Source organism: Pituophis catenifer, unplaced genomic scaffold (genome assembly GCF_029215685.1).
Source record: "Pituophis catenifer annectens isolate HBS135680 unplaced genomic scaffold, rPitCat1.0.hap2 SCAF_10, whole genome shotgun sequence".
NCBI classification, from domain to species: Eukaryota; Metazoa; Chordata; class Lepidosauria; order Squamata; family Colubridae; genus Pituophis; species Pituophis catenifer.
This window is the reverse complement of record NW_027256890.1, coordinates 29,897,028-29,920,380: the sequence shown is the minus strand read 5'-3', so window position 1 is coordinate 29,920,380 and position 23,353 is coordinate 29,897,028. Positions and strand designations below refer to the sequence as shown.

Sequence of the window (23,353 nt, the reverse complement as noted above, 5' to 3'; positions counted from 1 at the left end):
CATGGCCCTCCTTCCCCTTGCATTCCCCAAGAGGTGAGAATTTTACAGGCATCTAAGGCGCCAGGCAATGCTTATAAATCAGGTGAAAAGTTATACAAAGAGAAGGCAAGAAATAGAATATCATGGGTACATACCAAGGAAAGAGAAACTAAATGTATCACAATCCAAACTCCCCCCACCCTTCCCCCGAAGAATGGCAGATAGACAGATCTGTCAGTTTCCTTGATTTTTTTTCTTGTTTTTTTTCTCCACGTTAAATTTCATGCTGTTGGATAGGCCCGTTGTTCAAGTCTGTCAAGATCTCTTTGGATCCTGAACTTGTCTTCTGGGGTGTTGGCTATTCCTGCCAGGTTAGTGCCATCTGCAAATCTGATGAATTCCCCTTCTATTACCTCATCTAAGTCATTTATGAGGGTTCCACCCTCTGGAACCAACTGTCCCCAGAGATAAGGAGAATCCAAGACCTCGGTGCCACCCGCCGTGCCCTTAAAACCCTCTTTTTTCAGCAAGCCGGGCTGGCTTAACTTTTTTTTTTTTTCTTAATTTTTTAAATGTTTTAAATGGGTTTGTTATTGTTCTTAAATTACGGGGCCAAATTTATATATATTCTTTTAATACTATTTTAATGTTTGTAATTTATGTTTTTATTCGGCTGTACACCGCCCTGAGTCCTCAGGGAGAAGGGCGGTATATAAATTGGATATAAAATAAATAAATAAAAATAAAATAAATTGGGCCTAAGATGGAGCCTTGTGTTACCCCACTACTTACTTCCCTCCATGTAGATGTAGTACCATTAAGGACTACTCATTGAGTGTGGTTTGTCAGCCAATTAGAGACCCATCTGGTGCTGGGATAAATGTGGTTTATCCCACATTTTCCTAGTTTACCAAGAAGTAGGTTGTGGTCTTCTTTGTTGAATGCCTTGCTCAGCCATGGAAGCTTCCTCCGCCTCCCTCACAGGGACATGGTGGGGGAAAGAGCAGGAAACACTGTATGGGAAAGAGCAGAAGACTTGAGCTCCTGGATATTAACCAACCAAACAAAGCAACTGAACATGGGTTTCTTTGGGGCCCAGACAAGGCAGCAGCAAAAGCAGCTTGTGGGGATGCAGGAGAGGCAATGGGAAGGCCACAGGGAAACCACATGCTTTGTGCCCCTCACACTAGGCAGATTGAGAATAGAACTTGTTGGGTAGACCACAGAAGCTCCCTTGTTCCAAAGATTTGTCTCAAAAGCCAAGAGGAAGTCCATGGAAGTGAAGTCCTGGAGTCTAATTTCTGGAGTCCATCAGTTTCGGCCAATGTGGGGCTGGGACAGCTGTGGGCTCTGACCTTGGGAGGTGGAGATGGGCTCCTCGGGCAGGAATCGGACCGGAAGCCTCTCTCCTCCAACTGCTGGGAAGGAAACCAAGGAGACCGTTGAGCTTTAGGAGACAGAAGGAAGAAAAGGCAGAGGTCCAAGGGGCTGCCAGATGGAAGAGGACAGATGGTGCAAAAGGAGGAGGGGGAGATTGGTCACAGCAATCATTTATTTATTTTGAATCCATGTCTTCCTACTACTGTGAAGGAGGTGGGCTCAAAGTGGAACTCTGGGTTGAACCTAAGGATTGACTGAAATGGCTGAGGTGACAGAGGCTTTGTGTTGTGGGGGTACTTGGGATCAGCCTGAGCATGTAGATCCTGAGAAAAAGAGAAGATGCTCTGGGCTCTTAGCTGAGCCATCTGTGAATTCAAGCCCAGACTTACTGGTTGGCCAGAGTGATCAGGGAGAGGCTCGGGGGCTGGACGCAGGTGATGGTAAATACTCTCCAACCTTCCCTTTCGGAGATGCCGAGATGGTGTTTGGGCAGAGACCTGGACAAAACAGAACATCAGGATCTCTAAGTCAAGAGTCAGAACTGGGTGTGGGACTGAAACCACACCAGTCACGCACCGATGACCTTTGGTGAGGCCAGAATGGATGGAGGGCAACCATACTGGATCACTTGGCATCTTCAATTCTAAGGCTACTCTCCTGGACTGACCAGGAGGCATCTTGGGATCACTTTTGTCCATATCAACAGACTTATATTGCAAGATCCTGTTCTCTGGGCTTCAAACCTTCTGCCAGGAACTGAAGCCATGGATCTCTGCACTTAGCTCAGATGATTAGATAGGAACCATCAGCTTTAAGAGCTGTCCGTGTCCTGGTGGCCAATGGCTCTGCAGCAAGAGACAGACGTCTTGGAGGATTTCTCCAAGGGGGTGGGATGGATATCAAGCAAACCCTGATACTTTGGGATAGGAGATGGCATCTGGCAGAACAACCTGGCATTCAGCAGCTGGGGGGACCAGGGGAGCTGAGGCTCTGATGACCAGGCCTTGCAAGTGAGCACAAGGGGCAGGATTGTGGCATGGATACTAAACCTGAAACCCTCAACCCTGGGTTCTAGGTTGCCATAATTGAAATGACCACTGGGTGGCAGCAAAGGGAGTCTGATAATTCCAATAGCTACTCTGATCTGTTTCTAGGTCTGGCAATGCACTGCAAGGCAAGCAAGGCAAGTCAATGCCAAGGCCACATATTCAGCAGCTCTGGTAATGTCTATTCTCTATTCTTTTTTAGTGCAAAGACAACTCCACCCAGTTCCCCTGGATAACCCATTGTCCCTCAGTGAGCTGGAAAAGAACAGAAGAGTTCATCTTCTTAGAAATCATCCTTAGGAGGGTACCTTTCCTGGATTTCACCACCAAAATGAGCCCCAAACAGCCAAGAAGGAGAAGACTTCCCACTTTGCTAAGGCACAGCAGGGTCAAGAGAGGCAGCCTGTAGAAGTTCTTGGTCTGACCTGTGAAAAAGAGCCACAGAGCCTGTTAATCCTTTCAGAAGGTCTCAGAGTATGGACAGTTCATGGACCTCTTGCAGCAGAAAAGCCACCAGCCCTACGTGGGAGCTGATTCCTTCTCTTGGGGCTCAAAAGGAAGATCTGCCCCACTAGAGAGAGCTAAAGCTCCCACCAAGCCTCAGGCAGACCAGGCCACCTGAAAAATATATATGGAGGACACTTGAGTGTCATTCAAAATACCCCTGTCAGCTGTCCAGCTAGAGGGATAGGGAGGGAGAAATAGAGATAGCTGGGGTTTTGTAGTCAAATTAAAATAGTTTCCTGTGGGAACCAAGGACATTCCAACAGATGCCTGAGAGAGAGGAGGAGCAGAGTAACTAAGTAACCAGCCAGCACCCCTATTGGACAATGTGACTGATAACTCCAAAGCTTCTTGGGATTTGTGAACTTTTACAGACAGTTCATCCCCTATTTTGCTAAGATCACCCTCCCTATTACGGAGTTTTTTTTTTTTTTAATTTGATTTATATGCCGCCCTTCTCCAGAGACTCAGGGTGGCTTACAATGCGTTAAGCAATAGCCTTCATCCTTTTGTATATTTATACAAAGTCAGCTTATTGCCCCCACAAACTGGGTCCTTATTTAACCTACCTTAGAAAGAATGGAAGGCTGAATCAACCTTGAGCCTGGCGAGATTCGATCTCACTTTAATTGCAGACAGCTGGTGTTAAATTACAGAGCTCTGTCTGTTGAGCTATCCAGGCTCCTATTCCAACCTGGAATCCAGGTTGGAATAGAAGACCTCTAGGATCCCTTCCAACTCTGTTATTCTCTATTCTAAATATTCGAACCTGCAGTAATTGCAGGCAGCTGTGTTAATAACAGGGTGCTTTAAACCACTGTACTACCAAGGCTCTGTTGCTAAAAACCAGAGGTGGGGGGAGTAAAACCATGACCAAGTCAACCTCTAAAGTGGACCCTAGAGTGCCAGAGGGCTTTTGAAACACCTGAACCCAGAGCAGCCCTTCATCATCCAAGCCAACACCAGTGATGTGGCTGTGGCTGCAGTCCTTCTCCAAAATAACTCAGAGGGTAGCCTGCAGCCCTGTGCCTACTACACCTCCCAAAAATGATCAGAGATTGAAAGGAGGTGGGCAGAGTGGGAAAAAGAAGCCTGTGCAGTCCGATGGGCTCTGCTGACTTGGAGCCACTTCCCTTAGTGCCCTTCGAAGTATGGACCAACCACAAAAACCTGGAGGCACTAAGTCCGGTGGGCACAATACTTTAACCAATTCAACTTTACACTAAAATACATCCCTGGGAGGTGGGAGGAACCTCCTAGCCGACACTTTGTCATGGAAGCCGCAGTACAACAGTAAACGTGAAGAAGTGGTCCATGTCATGCTTCCCCCTCCCAACCAGCATACAAGTCACCACCCGAGGACAACCGCAGTGACAGAGAGCCAGGGAGGGAGGAGGCTTGACTCAAAAGCTAAAAACAGAGCTGCCAGCTGACCCACAGTACAGGGGCAACAAAGGGGTCTTAACCCTCAAAGATGGATTAGCCTGGAAGGGCTCTAAACTGTATGTTCCCGCTAGCTGCATCTACAATACTCTAGAGAAGCCACGACTCCAAGCAGGGAGGACATTTTGGCTTCCTAAAAACCTTGCACCTGGCAAGGAGACAATTTTGGTGGCCAAAAATGAAAATGGACATCGGGGACTATGTCAAAAGCTGTGTGACCTGTGCAGCAATGAAGAAGAGACCAGGAAAACCCCCAGGATTACTCCCAAGAGGTGGTCGGTCTGTCCCAGCCATGGGAAGAGATTGCCATGGACTTTATAGTGGAGCGCCCTGACAGCAGGGGAAACATGGTCATTTGGACCATCATAGACCTGTTCTCAAAGCAAACCCACTTCATAGCATGTTCAGGTCTCCCATCAGCCCATAAAGTAGCCAAACTATTCATAAAACACATTATAGCACATATATATGGTGTTCCTTGCAGGATCATCTCTGACAGAGGGGTCCAATTCAGGGCTAGGTTCTGGAGAGAGTTTATAAAGTCCATTGGATCCTCACAGGGGCTTAGTTCTGTGTTTCATCCGAGTACTAACAAGGCTGCAGAACGTGTGAATGCAATGATTGAGCAATATTTAAGATGCTACGTAAACTATCAACAGACTAATTGGGCAGAATTACTGCCTTTTGCTGAAGTGGCATACAATATAATAATGCAGTGACAGTAGCACCGGTCTAACTCCTTTCCAGGTCATCAGTGGCATGGAATTTGTCCACATGCCTGAGCTCCCTAGGAAGCCACCCTCCTCTATGTCTTTAAGTGAATGGATGGAGCCCCTGAAAAAAGCATGGGAGAATACAAAGCGAGCCCTTCAAGAAGCGGCAAAAACCCAGCTGACAAACACTGAACTTCCCAAAAACCTTTCCGAATAAGAAGCAAGGTTTACCTTTCAACCAAGTACTTGAAGCTGAGACTCCCCCACAAGTTCATAGGTCCCTTCCTAATAGTGCAAGTAATTAATTCGGTTACAGTGCAGCTGAAACTCCCCCACCTATTAGGGAAAGTGCATCTGGTCTTCCACAGCAGCCTGTTAAAGCCGGCGATAGACTCCCAGCTAAGGCCAGTGGACTGGGCAGCCCTGAAACCAATCGTAGTGCAAGGGGAAACACATTATGAGATCAAAAGGGTTTTAGATTCCAGGTTGTACAAGGGAAGGCTGCAATACTTAGTACAGTGGAAGGGATACCCACTTCCTGAAGCTATGTGGGTAAAGAGCTGGGATGTAAAGGCAGACAGACTAGTCAGGCAGTTCCATGAGAAATAACCTCAAAAGCCAAATGGACCCCTGGGGGGGAGGAAGAGCGGGTTGATTGAATGCTAATTGACCTCTATCTGATTTTCTTTTCTTTTTCAGAAGCTCCTCACCAATTAAGGGGGAAGGTCTGACTGTCAACCCTGAAATGAACCTGGCTGAGGCCATCTTGGAGGCTTCAGGGTTGCCACAAGGCAGACGAGGGGATGGGGGGGGGGAATAGATAACGGGGTTTGGTCACCAAAACAAAAAGTTTTCCTGTGGGAACCAAGATCATTCCATCAGGTGCCTGAGAAAGAGGAGGAGCAGAGTAACCAACCAACCAGCCAGCACTTCTATTGGACAATGTGACAGATGACCTGGGGGGGAAAGGGGGGAACTTTCACTTTTTAATTAGGTGAAAACCGCGGGAACTTTCAGAGTCGGTTTTCACCAGTTGTGCCGATATGATGTATCCAATAAAGCTGTTCTTTGAGGAAGCTACCTGCCTCGGAGTTCTGCGGTTCCAGGTAATGGGTGCATTACTTGGAACGCTGACAGTAACTTTGAATAGTGAACGAGTGACCTGTTGTAAGTCGAGGACTACCTCTATAGGAGACTTATTAGTTTTAGTTCCTCCTCCCCCCTCCCTCCTTCAAGGGTGGTCACGAGGGGTAGAATCCTTTGGAAAACTGCCAAGAGGGAGGGGCAAGGAAGGGTAGAAGCTAAAAGGAGGGGGTGGAACTCAGCGTTCTCTTGGGGGGCCTCCATCTCAGGTGTCTCCTCTGGGGTTCAACATGATGGCATAAGGGTCTTGGGGTTTTTAAAAGCAGTTCCTTACACTCTTTTTTAATTAGGTTTTTAAGGGGATTAGGGAGAGGGAGGGGTTATGATACCTGGTGGGTGGCTGGGGGGGCTTCCCCAGGTAGTTGTCAGTCCAGGTCAGGGGAGGGTCGCGGTGAGGTTGGAGCGGGGTTGGGGTCCCCTGGGACTCCGAGGGAGGGGGGAGGGGCACAGATCCCTGTTGTGATGGGGAATGGCCGTGGAACGGAGGGCCGTATTGGAGGTTGGGAGCGCACCCCCGCTGTTGTCGAGCGGTGGCCCGCTCTGGCCCTCCTGGTTCTGCCTGCCTTCCTGGGGGTTTGAGAGATAGGGCCTCTGGGCTCAAGCTGGTTTAATTTAACGCCAGATCCATGGTTAACAAAGCTCCCCTCATCAGTGAGCTGATCGAGGAGGAAAATGCGGACCTGGCTTGCATTATAGCTGGGCTGGGCTCGGAGGGAGGTGTCCCCCTGACTGAACTTTGTCCGCCAGGTTTTCGGGTGCTACACCAGCCGAGGACCCAGGGGAGGGGTGGGGGGGGGTGGCGGTTGTTGTTATTAGGGAGGCCCATAGTCCGCGGGAGGTCACTGCTCCCCAGATGGACGGGTGTGAGTCTGACCGAGCACAGTTAAGATCCTTTACGTGTTCTTATCTAGTGGAGATGGAGGCAGCGAAGCGTCTTTACTTCTCTGCCCTCATCGCGTCTGCAGATAATCGCCCAGCTGCCCTGTTTAGGGTGTCCCGCTCCCTTTTGAATCAGGGAGCGGGGGATGACCCTATGTGTGGGCGGGCCGAGGAGTATAACCAACATCTGCTGGACAAGATTGCTCAGATTCGGGATGGGCTGGACTCTGACTGGGCAGGGTCGATTGAGGGGGTGACAACGGGTCTGGTTATCTGGGACGAATTCGATCCTGTTACTCCTGAGGAAGTGGACAGAATCATGGGGAAGCTGAGTACCATCACGTGTTTGTTGGACCTGTGTCCCTCCTGGCTTGTTTATTCGGCTCAGGAGGTTACACGTGACTGGATCCAGACAGTGATTACTGCTTCCTTGGATGAGGGGAGCTTCCCTGCCACCTTGAAGGAGGCGGTGGTGAGTCCCCTCCTCAAGAAACCTGCCTTGGATCCAGCTATCTTGAACAACTTTCATCCTGTCTCCAACCTTTGCTTTATTGCGAAGGTTGTTGAGAGCATGGTGGCACATCAGCTCTCGTTGGCCCTGGAGGAAGCAGTATACCTGGACCCGTACCAGTCGGGCTTCAGGCCCGGGTATAGCATGGAGACGGCATTGGTCGCACTGGTTGATGATCTTTGGAGGGCTCGGGACAGGGGACATTCCTCTGTCCTGGTCCTGTTAGATCTCTCTGCTGCTTTTGATACCATCGACCATGATATCCTACTGCGAAGCCTTGAGGGGTTAGGGATGGGAGGCACTGTTTTACGGTGGTTCCCTTCCTACCTCATGGGTCGTTCACAAGCGGTGTTGGCAGGGGGAAAGAGGTCGGCCCCGAGGCCCCTTACATGTGGGGTGCTCCAGGGGTCGGTCCTCTCTCCCCTTTTGTTCAACATCTATATGAAGCCGCTGGGGGAGATCATCCATGGTTCTGGGGTGGGGTATCATCAGTATGCTGATTATACCCAACTTTTTCTATCCACCCTGAATCAGCCCAGTGATGCTCTTGACGTGATGTCCCAGTGCCTGGAAGCAGTGCGGCTCTGGATGGGGAGGAACAGGCTTCGGCTCAACCCTGCCAAGACGGAGTGGATGTGGGTACCGGCATCTCGGTTCCATGGGGATGCTCCACCGCTGGTTATAGGGGGTGAGGTTTTGCCCCCTGTTGACAGGGCACGCAACTTAGGCGTCCTCCTGGATTCACGATTGTCTCTGGAAGATCATGTTATGACCGTGACCAGGGGGGCATTTGCCCAGATTCGTCTGGTGCACCAGTTGTGCCCCTACCTGGACTGAGATGCCCTACACACAGTCACTCATGCGCTGGTCACCTCCTGGATTGACTACTGCAATGCTCTCTACATGGGGCTGCCCCTGAAGACCACTCAGAGGCTTCAGCTGGTGCAGAATGCGGCCACGCGGGTAGTGATAGGAATGTCCCGACGCTCTCATGTTACACCCCTCCTGCACGACCTGCATTGGTTACCGGTTGCCCTCCGTGTGAGATTCTAGGTGCTGGTGATTACCTATAAAGCCCTACATGGCTTAGGACTGGGGTATTTGGCGGACCTTCTGCGGCCAGCAACAGCTCCCCATCGCCCGGTGCGTTCCCACAGAGAGGGCCTACTTGGGGTGCCGTCGGCCAGACAGTGTTGGCTGGCGACCCCTAGGGAGCGAGCCTTCTCTGTGGGCACACCTACTCTCTGGAATCAGCTCCCCCTGGAGCTCTGGATGGCCCCCGACCTTCGCTCTTTCCGCCGCAAACTAAAAACGTGGCTATTTTGCCTGGCTGGCCTGGACTGATGGGGGTTTTTAAAATGGATTTTAATTGATTTTAGGGTTTGTATGTGTAATTTTTAACCCGGAGTTTTTGTTTTATTTTTCTGTTTTATTGTTCTAAGCCGCCCTGAGTCCTCTCGGAGAAAGGGCGGCATATAAGTCTAAACAAAAAAATAAATAAATAAATGATGGACAGAATGCAAGAGCAGATAGAAAGGAAACAGAGATCAGGCACTGAGAAATTGGGCATCTCTGGTTTGGTGAAGCCATCCGATTAACAGCTACCAGGCGTGATTAACCCTCTCTGAAGCATATTGTTAAACCTAGTTAATTTTACAATCATTTTCTCAGGTCTTTTAACAGATTAACAGAGTTGGAAGGGACCTTATAGGTCATCTATTCTAACCCCCCACTCAAGCAGGAGACCCTACACCATTTCTGACAAATGGCAGTCCAATCTTTTCTTGAAAGTCTCAAGTGATGTAGCTCCCACAACTTCTGAAGTCAAGCTGTTCCATTGGTTGATTGTTCTCACTGTCAGAAAGTTCCTCCTCATTTCTAGCTGGAATCTCTCCTTGGTCAGTTTCCATCCATTATTCCTTGTCTGGCCTTCAAAGGTGCTTTGGAAGACAGCTTGACCCCCTCCTCCTCTCTGTGGCAGCCCCTCAAATATTGGAAGATGGCTAGCCTGTCTCCCCTGGTCCTCTTCACTAGACTAGCCAGGCCCAGTTCATGTAACTGTTTTTCATAAGTTTTAGTCTCCAGTCCCCTCATCATCCTGGTTGCTCTCCTCTGCACTTTTTCTAGAGTCTCAACATCTTTTTTATCGTGTGGTGACCAAAACTGGATGCAGGACTCTAGGTCAAAGCGTCTTTCTTTACTACAAGCACAAAACAATGTGCTTGTCAGAAGGTTGCAAAAGGGGATCACATGACCCCGGGGACCGTCATAAATAGGGATCAGGTGCCAAGCATCTGAATTTTGATCACGTCACCTGCAAAGATTGTAAGTGCGTAAAATGGTCATAAGTCACTTTTTTCAGTTGTAACTTTGAATGATCAATAAGGAACTGTTGTAAGTTGAGGACTACCTGTATAGGAGACTCATTAGTTCCTCCTCCTCTCCCCTCCTTCAAGAATGGGTCTATTAGGTGCTTTTTTTGGGGGGGGGGCTTTGGAAAACTGCCAAGAGGGAGGGGCAAGGAAGGGTGGAAGCTATAAGGAGGGGGTGGAGCTCACCGTTCACTTGGGGGGCCTCCGTCCCAGGTCTCTCCTCTGGGGTTCAGCATGATGGACAGAATGCAAGTACAAGAGAGCAGATAGAAAGGAAACAGAGATCAGGCAGTGAGAAATTGTGCATCTCTGATTTGGTGAAGCCATCCGATTAACAGCCACCAGACCCAATTAACCCTCCTTGAAGCATATCATTAGGCCTAGTTAATTTTACAATCATTTTCTCAGTCAAAGCATTTTTCTCTATTCTTTACTACAAGCACAAAACAATCGCAAATGAAAACTGGAGGAAAGAGAGCAAAAGTAGGGCAGGAAATGCACGCAATGTGATCATTATCATGTGTCTGAGTTAAGGCTTGCAAAATGAATGGAGTAACTGCATTAGTCAAATGCCACTCAGCAGCCTGAAGCATTAATATCCCTGTCAAGTATTTGCAAGCCATTGGCACGTATATCATACAGAACACTAGTGGAGGCAGAAAGTGCCCCCACCCCTATGTGGAGAGGAGGGGCTTACACTGAGTATAAAACCCCCTCTAACCTTTCCACCACGCTCTCTTTTACGTTTGTTCTCCATGAGACATGATCTTTGATAGGGGTGGTCACACACGCTGTGTGCCCCCTATCCTAATGGATATTAAGACAGCCTTTGTATATAGTTAATATGTTTTGTTATATGAATAAATACATTTATCACATTTATTCATGCATCTGCCTTTGGACTCTTCTATGCTCCTGGGTGTTTCTACGATCCCAATTTCCACAGAATGGTAGCAGAGGGAATGGTAGCAGAACTCCATTCCAGGAGCTGTTGAAAAGGCGAGATGCCCTCCAAAATAACCTGTGAGAGAAGCTCCCCTGTTGTGACCAGAGGCCTTCAACGGAGGAGAACTTCACAGCAGCCCCAGTCTGAATCAACGATGGAAAACATTGAAGGGGGTTTCCATCCAGCTACACCCTGGCAGCCAGAGGCCACCCAGATGCAGCAAGAGATCCCAGGGGCCGAGCCAGGCAATGTTGGAGAAGGCTTCTTCAGCACTGACGAAGAGGGGGCAGAAGGACCGGATGAAAGCCTGGACAGGCAAGTGGCTGAGATGTCAGAAGAGGAGTGCCGAGCAGCGCTCGCCTTCCTCCTGAAGACAAGGGCAGCAGCCAGAGAGAGGCCTGAGGAGGCAGCACCAGAGATGCCTGCCATCCCGGTAAGGACTCCCCTGCCTGATCTCTCCAAGATGGCGCCTGCCACCAGAGAGACTGCCCCCCCACCCAGTTTCCCGCCAAACAAAATGGCCACCAGGCCACTTCCGGAGGCAACTTCCTCCAAGATGGCTGCTCCCCTGGGCACTTTGCCAGCACCACGAGCCAGGCCCTCCCCAGCTCCACAGCCCAGGCCTACAACGCCAGCCAGTCAGTTCAGCATTCCAGCGGCCCAGAGGACCACTCCGAACCCACAAGCCCCTTGCCAGGCCCCGCCTGCCACGGCAAACATCAAAGAGGCCATAGAGGCCCTGGTCGCTGCCCTGCAACTTATGGAGCAACCACCCACTGGCCCTCCCGAGGTCCCAGACCCAGCTGCCCACTCAAGGAGGGCCCCAAATCCAACCTCCCACCCCCGGAGGAACCCAGATGGACCTGCAGCCTCCCACCCCCCACTGCAGAGGCGCTCACCATTCACTGAATGCTCCAGGGAGGCCCAGGCTGAGGCCTCCGCACCTTTCCGGCCCTGCTGGGATGATCCGGAGCTGCAATCCTGCTCCTCTGATGGAGAAGAGGAGATCCAGAGACATTTCCAGGCCTACCCAGCCCATGGACCTCATCTGATGGGCCTCCAGTCTCCAGAAAGATCTCCAGGCCTTCTTCCCACTCCTCCAAGGCTTCCCCGCCACCCAGATGATGTTCGGGCCTACCCTGAAGCTCCAGCCAGACCTGACTTCAGAGCTCAGAGAGGGAGATCGGAGCTCCAACAAGAAAAGGCTTTGGACCATGCTCCATTTCCTGCACGTGCCCAGTTGCTTCAAACTACAGAAGGACTACAAAAAGGAGCCAGACCTAAGCAATCGATCCCAGGCTTAGGGATCCCAATGCCATTCACAACAGGCTCTTTTCAGCCATTTGAACAACTCCCCATGCAGTTTAATGGCAATAATTTTGTAACTTTGCCAAATAATTTTGAAAAATTACATTTAAGTGGTCAGAATTTTAAAAAATGGTGTAAAGAGATTCAGATAATTCTCTTAAGAGAAAATACTCTGGACATGATCAAAAGACCATCCCCTTTACCTTGGAGCCCTGAAATTGAGTTCCTGCATAAAAGAGCTTACACAACCCTGTTAAGTTCTATAGACACAGCTCTGTATGCCAGTCTTTCAGATGGCCTCACAGCTCAGGAAGTTTGGACTGCCCTATATAATTTGTTCCATAGTGACAATATGGCTGCAACCAGCAGATTGTCAAGAATTTTCCACAACTATAAACTCAAACCTGGTGTCAAAATGGGGGAACATTTGGCAACGCTTAAAGCCATGAGGGATGAGCTTATACAGAGGGGGGAGCCTGTTTCTGAATCCACTTTAATTAGTGTGATGTTGAACTCCCTAGACAAATCCTGGAGTCCCTTTATTATTTCTCTAGAAGGGGTTTCTAGGGAACAAAGAAATATTGAATACTTTTCTGGCCACTTTATTGAGGAAGACTTAAGGCGCAGAGATGAGGAACAACAAGAAATGAAGGAGGCATATCACAGGCCTAGGCCTCAGAGGAGGCGCCAGGACACAAGTGAAAGGATTAATACCCTTCCCACCTGTTTTGACTGTGGCATACAAGGTCACTTTAAAAGGGAGTGCCCTCGCTCTAGGGCCAACACGGCTGGACTTAAGCACAATAAAAATAAAAGAGGCCGTGGAAGAGGGGGAGGTGGTCATAAAGGATACCAATTCTGTAGTGTCACTAGTGACAATCACACCTCCCAGGTAAAGGATGCTGAGGGGCTGTGGCTTCTTGATTCAGGTGCATCAACGCATATAGCCAACATGAAGCAACGATTTAAGGTTTTACACCCACTCAAGTCCTCAGTAAAAGTTGCCACTGGGGACAAGGCAGAGGTAACTGGGGAAGGCGTGATCAATGTGCCTGGTATAGGAGATGTCACAGGGGCACTGTATGTTCCCTCAATCAAGAACAACCTTTTAAGCATCTTAAAATTGACTGAGGATAAAAATGTAAAACTGGTTTTTGAGAAGGGTGGAGGTTATGTTTCCGAAAATGGGGGTGTTGTTGGCGATATTGTAAAAATCAACAATTTGCCTTATTTTTCCCCAAAAGCACAGGTCAAAAGGCACAAGAAACCTAACAAGAGGGCTCAGGGAGCTAACGCCCAGATAGAGCAGAAAGCTTCTGTGCCAGCCCCCAGGTTGTCCAAACTCAAGGACCCTGGACCTAAAACCAATGAAGTTTTTAAACCAGCTCCTAGGACATCCAAAGCCATTAAGGCTGAGCCCATTAAGGTCACAACTCCTCAGCCAACCCTGAGGAACTCTAAAGTGACCATTAATCCAGTGCCTACTCTCATTACTGAACAGACCAAGGCTTGTAATGGTAAGATACATAAGGTTGACAAAGTATGCATGGGTAAACCTTTACATTTGGATTGTGCTCATATATTACACCGCAGGCTTGGCCATGCCAGCTTCCCGGTTATCAAGAAAATGCAAGATTTTTCTGATGGGCTTAAGATAAAGAATTGTAATACCTATTTGGAATGTGCCATCTGTAAGGCAGCAAAATCTAAAACCGCTGCTATACCTAAGGTCTCTTCCCGTCGTGCAAGGTACCCTTATCAGCTGGTACACATGGATTTGGTTGGTCCTTTTAGACCCTCCCTTGGTAGGGGGCGTTATTTTTTAACGGTAGTAGATGATTACTCTCGTTATGGCCATGTATTTATTTTAAAGGACAAAACTGAAGTCTTTACCAACTTCAAATATCTTTACAACCAGATCCAAACGCAACACAAGGTGTGCATTGCTCAGGTGCAGAGTGATAGGGGGACTGAGTTTACATCTAGAACTTTTGCAAAGTGGATGAAGGAGAGAGGTATTCTCCATTTTAAATCATTGCTGCAAACACCTTCAGAGAATGGCATTGTAGAAAGGAGAAATGGCATGCTGCAGAATGTCATGAACTGCCTACTTGCAGATGCTGACATGAGCCAAGTTTTTTGGGCAGAAGCGGTCAAAATGGCTAATTATCTAGTCAACAGGACGTGGAGTAGTGCCATTAACCAAACCCCATACTTCCTAGTCCATGGAAGGAAACCTAGCCTCTCACACCTGAGAATTTTTGGTTCCTATGCCTGGGTCCATATTCCCAAGCACCTCAGAAGAAAGGGGGGCAAGGCATCAAGGAGGCTCAGATTTATAGGTTATGCAACCGGCAGCAAGGCCTCTAGGTTTGTAGACAAAAATAACTTTGTCATTGTCTCTAGATCAGCTTCCTTTGAGGAGGGGTCAAATTGGTCAAAAATTCATTCCAATGAACCCGGTTATTCCCCTATTAGAAGCGACACTGAACAAGCAGCACCACCTGAAGAGGATGAACCAACAAACTCCAAGCAACTGACCAGCGAAGATCCAGATGGTGATGAATCCCTACCTGACTCTGACGATTCAGACAAGGAATCCCTGGGTGACTTCACACCTCCTGCCTCACCTAAACGACCATATCTTCGCAGCGCCTGGGACAGAGGCCCGCCCCATTTTGATTGGAAAGATACCTCCGGCAGCTCCAATTCTGACACCGATGCTCCGGATGACAACGATGATGGTGAGTGGCAATTTCCCAGACGATCAAAACGTTCCAATAAAGGGGTGCCACCCAAAAGGTTGGACATTGGCTGTGTTGCCTCGGTCAACAGCGTTACCATGGCCCCTAAAATGTACTCAGATGTCCTCCAGCTTCCCGAGGAAGAACAGCGCAGGTGGAGGGTGGCAATGGAGCGGGAAATGGACAGTCTCAAAAAATTGAAAGTCTTCATCCCCATGGAAGTCCCCAAAAAGAGGAAAGCAATTGGCACCCGTTGGGTCTACAAGTTCAAGCCAATGCCCAACAACAAACTCCTCTATAAGGCCCGGCTGGTAGCACAAGGCTATGCACAGCGCTACTTGCAGGACTTTGATGAAACATACTCCCCCACCATGAGAGCGGAAAGTGTGAGGGCTGCTTTGGTCACCGCAGCAGCACATGGGGAACACATTTTTCAATTTGATGTGCAAACTGCTTATTTACACGCACATCTAAAACAAGAAATTTACATCAGAGGTGCCCCTGGATTTCAACGGCAGGAAGGCCACACCTGGCTTCTGAAGAAAAGTTTGTACGGCCTCAAGCAATCAGGCAGACTGTGGTACAAATGCCTGACTAAAACTCTCAAATCACTGGGTTTCCATCCATCTCCAGCTGATAAATGTACCTTCACAAGGAATACCAAAGGGGGGCTGGAGAAAGTCCTAGTGTATGTCGATGACCTTTTATATATAGGGCCTGACAAGGGGGGAAGTATTATATTTGCCAGGACCCTACAAAAAAAGTTCACTCTAAAGTCTTTAGGATATGTGGACAAGTACCTAGGCGTACAAATCATCACTACACCAAAAGGTTTTGCTCTCTCCCAAAAGGAAAAGATAGAGGAACTCTTGGTGAAATGTAAAATGGAAGATAGCAAGCCAACGGCTATCCCAATGCAGACCGACTATTATGGATTGGCACACAAGGATAGCCCAGAGTTCCAAAATAATACTCTATTTAGGTCAGTGATAGGCTCATTACTATATATAAGTAACTGGAGCCGTCCAGATATTGCCCTGGCCGTAAATCTGCTATCTAGACAAGTGGAACATCCTACCCAGTTCCACTGGTTGGCCATTAAAAAGCTATTAAGGTATCTCAAGACCACAGCAGATTACGTGCTTCGCTTAGAACCTGAGAATAGAGACAAGGCCCAATTAAAATGCTTTGCAGATGCGGACTGGGCCGGAGATACCAAGACACGTAGGAGTACTTTGGGCTTCTTGGTACTATTAAATGAGGCACCCATCCATTGGCATGTGGGGCAACAGAAATTTGTTTCGTGCTCCACCGCTGAGGCCGAATATGCATGCTTATCAGAGGCAGGGAACGATCTGATATGGTTTGATGCCTTAATTTCTAGCATCTGGACACCACCGACTTTGCCCATCCAAATTATAGAAGACAACACCGGGGCCATAGGCATTGCCAAAGCCTATGCGGTGGGAAAAAGGTCCAGACATATTGATATCCGCTATCAAAATGTTAGGCAACTAGTAGAGATGGGGTTTATATCTTTATCACATTGTCAGACCAAATATCAAACAGCTGATATTTTCACAAAACCTCTACCAGCAGATAGGCACAAAGATCTGTGTAAAAAGTTATGTCTCACAGGGTAAAATCTGTTGTGCATTGCATTTGTATGTTTGCATGCCATTGGCTCGCAAGGAGGGGAACTGTCAAGTATTTGCAAGCCATTGGCACGTATATCATACAGACACTAGTGGAGGCAGAAAGTGCCCCCACCCCTATGTGGAGAGGAGGGGCTTACACTGAGTATAAAACCCCCTCTAACCTTTCCACCACGCTCTCTTTTACGTTTGTTCTCCATGAGACATGATCTTTGATAGGGGTGGTCACACACGCTGTGTGCCCCCTATCCTAATGGATATTAAGACAGCCTTTGTATATAGTTAATATGTTTTGTTATATGAATAAATACATTTATCACATTTATTCATGCATCTGCCTTTGGACTCTTCTATGCTCCTGGGTGTTTTCTACGATCCCAATTTCCACAATCCCTCTTACTTTAAATGAGCCGAGGTGACACAGTGGTTAGGGTGCAGTACTGCAGCTACTTCAGCTGACTGCTAGTTCAGCAAATCAGCAGATCAAATCTCACCCGCTCAAGGTTGACTCAACCTTCCATCCTTCTAAGGTGGGTAAAATGAGGACCCAGATTGTTGGGAGCAATATGCTATTTAGTATACTGTCTTTGGTATAAGCCACCCAGAGTCCTCGGAGAGTGGGCAGCATAGAAATATGACTAATAAAAATAAATAATAATAAAAAAATAAACATGAGACATATGCATCATTAGCTATCTTGAGGTAAAACCATCTTCTCTACCAAACTGTAAAATATATTTCTATCCAACAGCTTTGCAATTTTGGAAGTAGATTTAACTAGGTAACATATACTCCCAATAACTGGAATGTCTGTACAGGGTCATCGTCACCTCATCATCCAGAGATCTGTCCAGCAAAGAATCAAATGAGAAATTTTGACTCCTTGTTTGACAATCCTTCCAGGTTCCTAATCCCCCTGATTTGGTTTCCCTGTTGGAGAGCCACTGTCCCTGTTGGGAGGGGGCTCAGGTGGGGAATTAGCCTAGAGTAACTCACTACAAAAACACAAGAAGGCAAAGGTCTGAAGCCTTCTCTGTCCTTTCCCAGGTGAAAGCTGCCAGTCAGGGGAGATTCCTGTATTATAGGCAGAGGACAATAAAGTTGCTAGCTTGAACTCTATACGTGTGGGTCTGGTTGCTCGCCATGGACCCTACAATCAGGGTAAACCAAAGGAATTTGGCTACATTCTCCCAAATTAATTGGTCAGCTTGGCCGGAAGCTTGTTCTGCATTCCATTGGCTGTATTTCTTTTGCTTAGAAATGGCCTGTATGGGATTTGCTTACAGAATCATCCAAATGAACCTTTGCAGGTGGGGCTTCTTCACCCACAAGGGAAAGATGCACCTGGTGTGCCTCGATTGGGAATCTCAGAAGAGCTGAGTGCTGAGTAGCTTCAGAGACCAGAGGAATTCAGCAACCAGCTGCTTTCTTAATGCAAAGTATGAGGTCAATGGAAGTGGAAATCTAGAGGGCCAAATAAGATTTCCAGTGCCAATTGAAGATTCCTCCCCCTCCATAAAAAGAGGAATTATAAATTTAAGGAATATGATTGGTGATGGTGGTTAATGGCTGTAATTTGTATGTTTGCACTGAATTCTTATTTTTCTGATTTGTTGTGGCAGCCCAACCCCTTTCCAACTCCCAGGGAAGTTCTGCCTTCTGTAGGACTTCTTCTCTTCCAGCTAAATGTCAGGTTCATCTTTGGTCCCATGGACTCTTTCAAGAAGAGGAAAACTTACCAGCACAAACTTGCTTTAAGGACACTGTTGTGGATGCCTTGCTAACCGGATTTTCTGCTGCACAGGTGACATTGAGATTAAGATCTTGGGAGGTGAGGATTGAAGAATTCCAGAGGGGGAGATCCTTGCTTTGGACAGCTGAGGTCCAACTGAATTTCACCCCGTCTTCCCAAGTCCCTGTAGAGCAATTCAGCTTCCAAGTTCCATTTCCAGCTGCATCAGGAGTGCAGGTCACTCTCATCTCAGAGTCCAGCAAATGTCCTGAGAAGAAGACAGACAAATCACATTGTGGAAGACCACAAAAGCACAGTGAGGCCAAGGAGGAAGGAGAACAACAACAGCAGTGGCTCAGTCAATGGTTTTGCTTAGGTTAGAGCAGGGAAAATACTTCTAACCTGTTTCTGTCGCAAATAACAATCCCAGAACAATCCCCCTTCTTACATGGGAGACAGATTGTGAAGGGAGAGGCCCCCCAAGATAGAGGAGAGCAAGCACCCCTCATCCTCTGCCTTCCCCCAATTCCTCTTTACACCAAACCATGGATTGAGGGGAAGAGGATGAGGCTCCAGGCTCAGCTCCTCAAGGACTCCCTGACTCTTCCCCAAAGAGTTTGTGGATCCAGCTAGTCCCACCAGATCCATGAAGAGTATCCTGAACTGCCTCTCTGGAGATTCCAGCCTCAAAGGCCACCTGCTTCTCTCTTCCTCTCCTCTCCATCTGGGAACCCACTTTTGGCTTGGCCCAGTCCAGCCCCAAGGAGAGGGAGCCTGGAGGGAGCTGTGATGGGCCTCCACAAGCCCCCTTCCAGAGAGGAAGTGTGTGCAGGACATGGCTTGAGCTCCATTCTAACCCATTGCAGAAAGTCCTCAGATATGTCAAAGCTCCAGGCATGGACGATGATGGGCAGGGGGGAACAGGGGGGGAATTTGGGGAGGGGGGGAGGGCAAATGTGAGCAAGACTAGGCCTGATGAGAACATGCTTAAGCTATCAGGTTAATATGTTTGCAATTTAATATTCATATCTGCATTTTTTTTTAAATCCAAATTCTGCCCATTTGAAGGGAGATTAAAAAGGAGGGAGCAGCAGGTGAGAAACTCATGGCTGCCATTCTGCTAGCATCACTTCGCATCCTGCCAGGCTGACATTTCTGGAATTGGGGGAGGGAACAGGTTTGGAATGGGGTGGGGGGAAAGGGAGGGCTGAGAACCCAAGCAGAGCTGGCCTGGGGAGGAGACCTTCCCATACAGCCCAAGGTCACCCAAAGGAATGTGCAGATGGAGAAGGTGCGAATTGAGGTCCATTACCCAAACAATGGTGATACTTCTGCCTGGACAATGACTGATAACAAGGGGGAGGCCTGGGAAAAAGGAAAAGTGAGCTGTATCTTTTGTTTTGCACCAAAGCAACAGACTCCATCCTGCTACTTCTGTAGTCACTTCTGCTCCAGTAAAGTAGACTCTTGGTCAGATACCCTTGGTCACCCTAACCTAAGTGGGATGGATGCTACTGGGCTCCATCCAGAAAGTGCATCATTGCTTCAGATACTGGACACCCAAAGCTCCCCTGAAAAGCCTCCCATCTCCATATGGCACAGTGGTTAGAGTGCAGTACTGCAGGCTATTTCTGCTGACTGTTGGCTGCCTGCAATTTGGCAGTTCGAATCCCACCAGGCTCCAGGTTGTCTCAGCCTTCCGTCCTTCCGAGGTGGGTAAAATGAGGACCCAGATTGTTGGGGGCAATTGGCTGACTCTAAACTGCTTAGAGAGGGCTGGAAAGCACTGTGAAGCAGTAGATAAGTCTGAGTGCCATTGCTATTGCTATATCACTCTGGGCAAAGGAGGGAGGCCTGGAATTTACTACCATGATGGGTGGGATACTTACGGAATATTTGCAGATCAAAGGACTCATCCACCTTCTCTGCATCTGATGGAATAATCACTGCTATGAATCTGCCAGTATCCTCTTTCCTGAGATGGCTGATATTTAATCCTTTGCAGTCCTCGGGGATGGTCACTCGCTTTTCATAGGCTGGGTCGGGGACCAGACGGCCACAGGGCTCCCCAAAGGTCACCACAGCAATAGTTTCAGATTTACTGCTGGCAATTTTACTCCAGGAAATTGATTTAAATGGTAGAGAGGACTTCACTTGGAATGTGACAGAGTGTCCCAGAATGCCATTCACTTTTGCTTCAACGTCTTCTGTAAAGTCAGAGAGAAGAGAGAGGAGGCCTTCAAAATTGGGTTACAAGAACCTTCTGACAGACATTTAATTTCTCACCTTTTCTGAGAAGGGACAAAATGGCTCCAAAGGACATGGTGGGGCCTCTCTGGGCAATGGCCTGCCCCTCTTAGAGTAACAGGAGGGGTTCAAATGTCCTCCCTAGGAACTGAGTCCTTCCCTTGGGGTTCAAAAGGAGGATCTACCTCACAGGAGAGACCCAAAGCTCCACCAAGCCTCTGGCCAACTGAAAGACTGACTTGCAGGAGATCCAATGGGGTCCCTCAAAGTATCAGTTGGGTTTAGCCTCTCTCTGTCACCAGGTTGGTCCCTTCAACTGTGACCCCACGTGATGCTGCTTTGATTTCCTGCCACTAATTTGTATTTCCCCCCTTAACCAGGATGGCAAGAGTGGATTTAGGACCTTCAGGTTCCCAACCTTGGCTGCACCTCCTTTGCCTCCCGCCTCCCACCTCAGCCCATTTATAGCCAGTTTTCCTCCTCTGCTGGCCCTCCCCTGGCCATTCTCCTTGGCGAATGGACCTCCATCCCTCCACCCCATGCCTTTTGGCACAGCTCATTTGCCGAGACACTGTTTGTCCCAGACCTTTGGCTGTGCAGGACAGTTAGCTGCCAGCCAATTGGGTGGAGGTCTGCCATGGTGTTGCGGGGGCGGCATACAATTGCCGATAGGTGATCGCAGGGGCTGTGGTGCTATGGTAGGAGGTGTAGCAGGAGAAAGGCAGTGACACGGCTTCTGGGGCGGGGGTGGGTGTGTGTGGCAGCCCAACTGCCCTGTAAGGTCCTGCCTCTCCAGCCTTCTCAAAAAAAGCAGAACTCTTGAAACAAATGGCATTTCAAAAGGAACTTCTATTGGAAGACAGTGATAGCAGAGAGAGTGTAGCAGGGGTGAAATGCTCCTGGTTCAGACTGGCTCGGGCGAGTATGTAGCGATGGCGGCGGGCAGTTCAGAGAACCGGTAGCAAAAATCCCTGCCCCCGCCCCCCATGCCCAGCTGAACCGCGCGATCATCAGAGCCTTTTTTTCTTTTAAATGGCTCTGACGAGCCAAGCTGATTTGCCTGCTAATCGGTAGCAAAAATCCCTCCCCCTCGCCCCCTCATCTTGCTTACTTTAGCTGCTGGTCGCAATGCCTTGCTGTAATCCCTGCAATCTATTGCATCAGCAAGCAACTGAATCTCCCTGCCTGCAATCAAGCAGGCAGGGAGTTGTGGACTTCAACTCCCAGAATTCCTCAGCCAACAAAGCAAAGCTGGCTGAGGAATTCTGGGAGTTGAAGTCTACAAGTCTTAAAGTTGCCAAGGTTGGAGACTCCTGTTCTATTGGGTAAGTTTTTTTCCCCTTTGGGAGCTTTAAAAAAATAGTTAATTGAGGTGTTTTTTTTAGTTGTTCTTTTTTTAGACCTAGCCACTTTTTTAAAAATTTTTTATTTTTTTATTTTTTTATTTGATTTATATGCCACCCTTCTCCGGAGACTCAGGGCGGCTTACAATGTGCTAAGCAATAGTAATTTAATAATTTAAAGTTTAGGAAGTTTTAAATTTAACTGCTTTAATATAAAAATATAAATAAATTAAAATAAAATAATATTTGTGCAGCTTTCTAAGATTTACTGTGTTTCTGTAGTGTTTCACTCTAACTACACAAACACACAAAATCTCACAAAGCTGTATGTGGAATTTTGTGTAAAGTGTGAAAGTTGGTTTTTTGGGCTTTGTGGCTGTGTGAGGTTCCTGCTTGTTGCAGGGGCCATTTTGGGTCTAGCACAGCTGCTTTTATATATACCCTCTTTTCTAGGGTATACAAAGAGTTGTTCAAGAACATTAACAAACCATAGTCCAATCTGGATGGAACTGGAGTATGGAAAGGGGCTTAGGAAGTCCTGGAGGTTAAATGATAATTTGTTTAGATATGAAGAAAATGTTAAAGAGTAAAAAATTTATGAAAGAATTTTTTGTTATGAATATGCAAAAGGGTACATCGATGGAAATGGTGTGGGATGCAAGCAAAACATATATGCGAGGTATTTTGATATATTTGAACAATAAGTACAGAAAAAAACAGGGGGAAAAAAGAAAGGAACTAGAAGAAGAGATTAGAAAACAAGAACGAGCTTTGATAGTTAATCCAACAGATAAGAGAATTAAAGAAGCAATTAATTTACTGAAAGGTCAATTTAACATGTTAATAGCAGACCAAGTGGCAACTAATTTACAATATGCTAAACATAATACTTTTAGTAATGCCAATAAACCTGGCAGATGGTTAGCATATTTGTTAAGGAAAAAGCAGAAATCAAGGACTATAGAGAAAATAAAATGCAAGGGTAAAGAGGTTTATGAGCAAGAACTGATTAAAAAAATCTTTTCTAGAGTTTTACTCAAGGCTGTATACTGGTGATAAAATTCAAGATACAGATATAGATAGATATTTGCAGAAAGAGAACATTTATATAACTTCAAAAGAACAGAGGGATAGTTTAAATGAATTGATAACTTCTGAGGAAATTTTGTTTGCAATTAAGCAGTTGAAAGTGGGTAAAGCTCCTGGGACGGATGGTTTGACAGGTGTTTATTATAAAAGTTTACAGGAGGAAATGTTGGAGAGGTACCTCCAACTTGGAAGACAGCTTTTATTTCTTTGATCCCAAAAGAGGGTCAAGATCATACAGATCCAAAAAACTACAGGCCGATTTCACTTTTAAATACAGATTATAAAATTTTTGCTAAAATATTAGCAAATAGATTAATGA

The 23,353-nt window shown here is 47.5% G+C and overlaps 1 protein-coding gene across 1 annotated transcript in view; it reads right to left on the bottom strand.

Moving 5' to 3' along the window:
- Window positions 1-1,244: 1,244 nt before the first annotated feature.
- The window catches only part of LOC139321934 (SLAM family member 5-like), a 33,752-nt gene continuing 11,643 nt past the window's right edge, over window positions 1,245-23,353 (bottom strand). The window contains exons 2-5 of the mRNA XM_070950883.1: window positions 20,245-20,562; window positions 18,363-18,623; window positions 2,714-2,830; window positions 1,245-1,397 (exon numbers count right to left, since the gene is read on the bottom strand). Of these exons, the coding sequence (XP_070806984.1) occupies window positions 1,291-1,397; window positions 2,714-2,830; window positions 18,363-18,623; window positions 20,245-20,562 (803 nt within the window). The 3' untranslated portion in view covers window positions 1,245-1,290. The remainder of the gene's footprint in view (window positions 1,398-2,713; window positions 2,831-18,362; window positions 18,624-20,244; window positions 20,563-23,353) is intronic.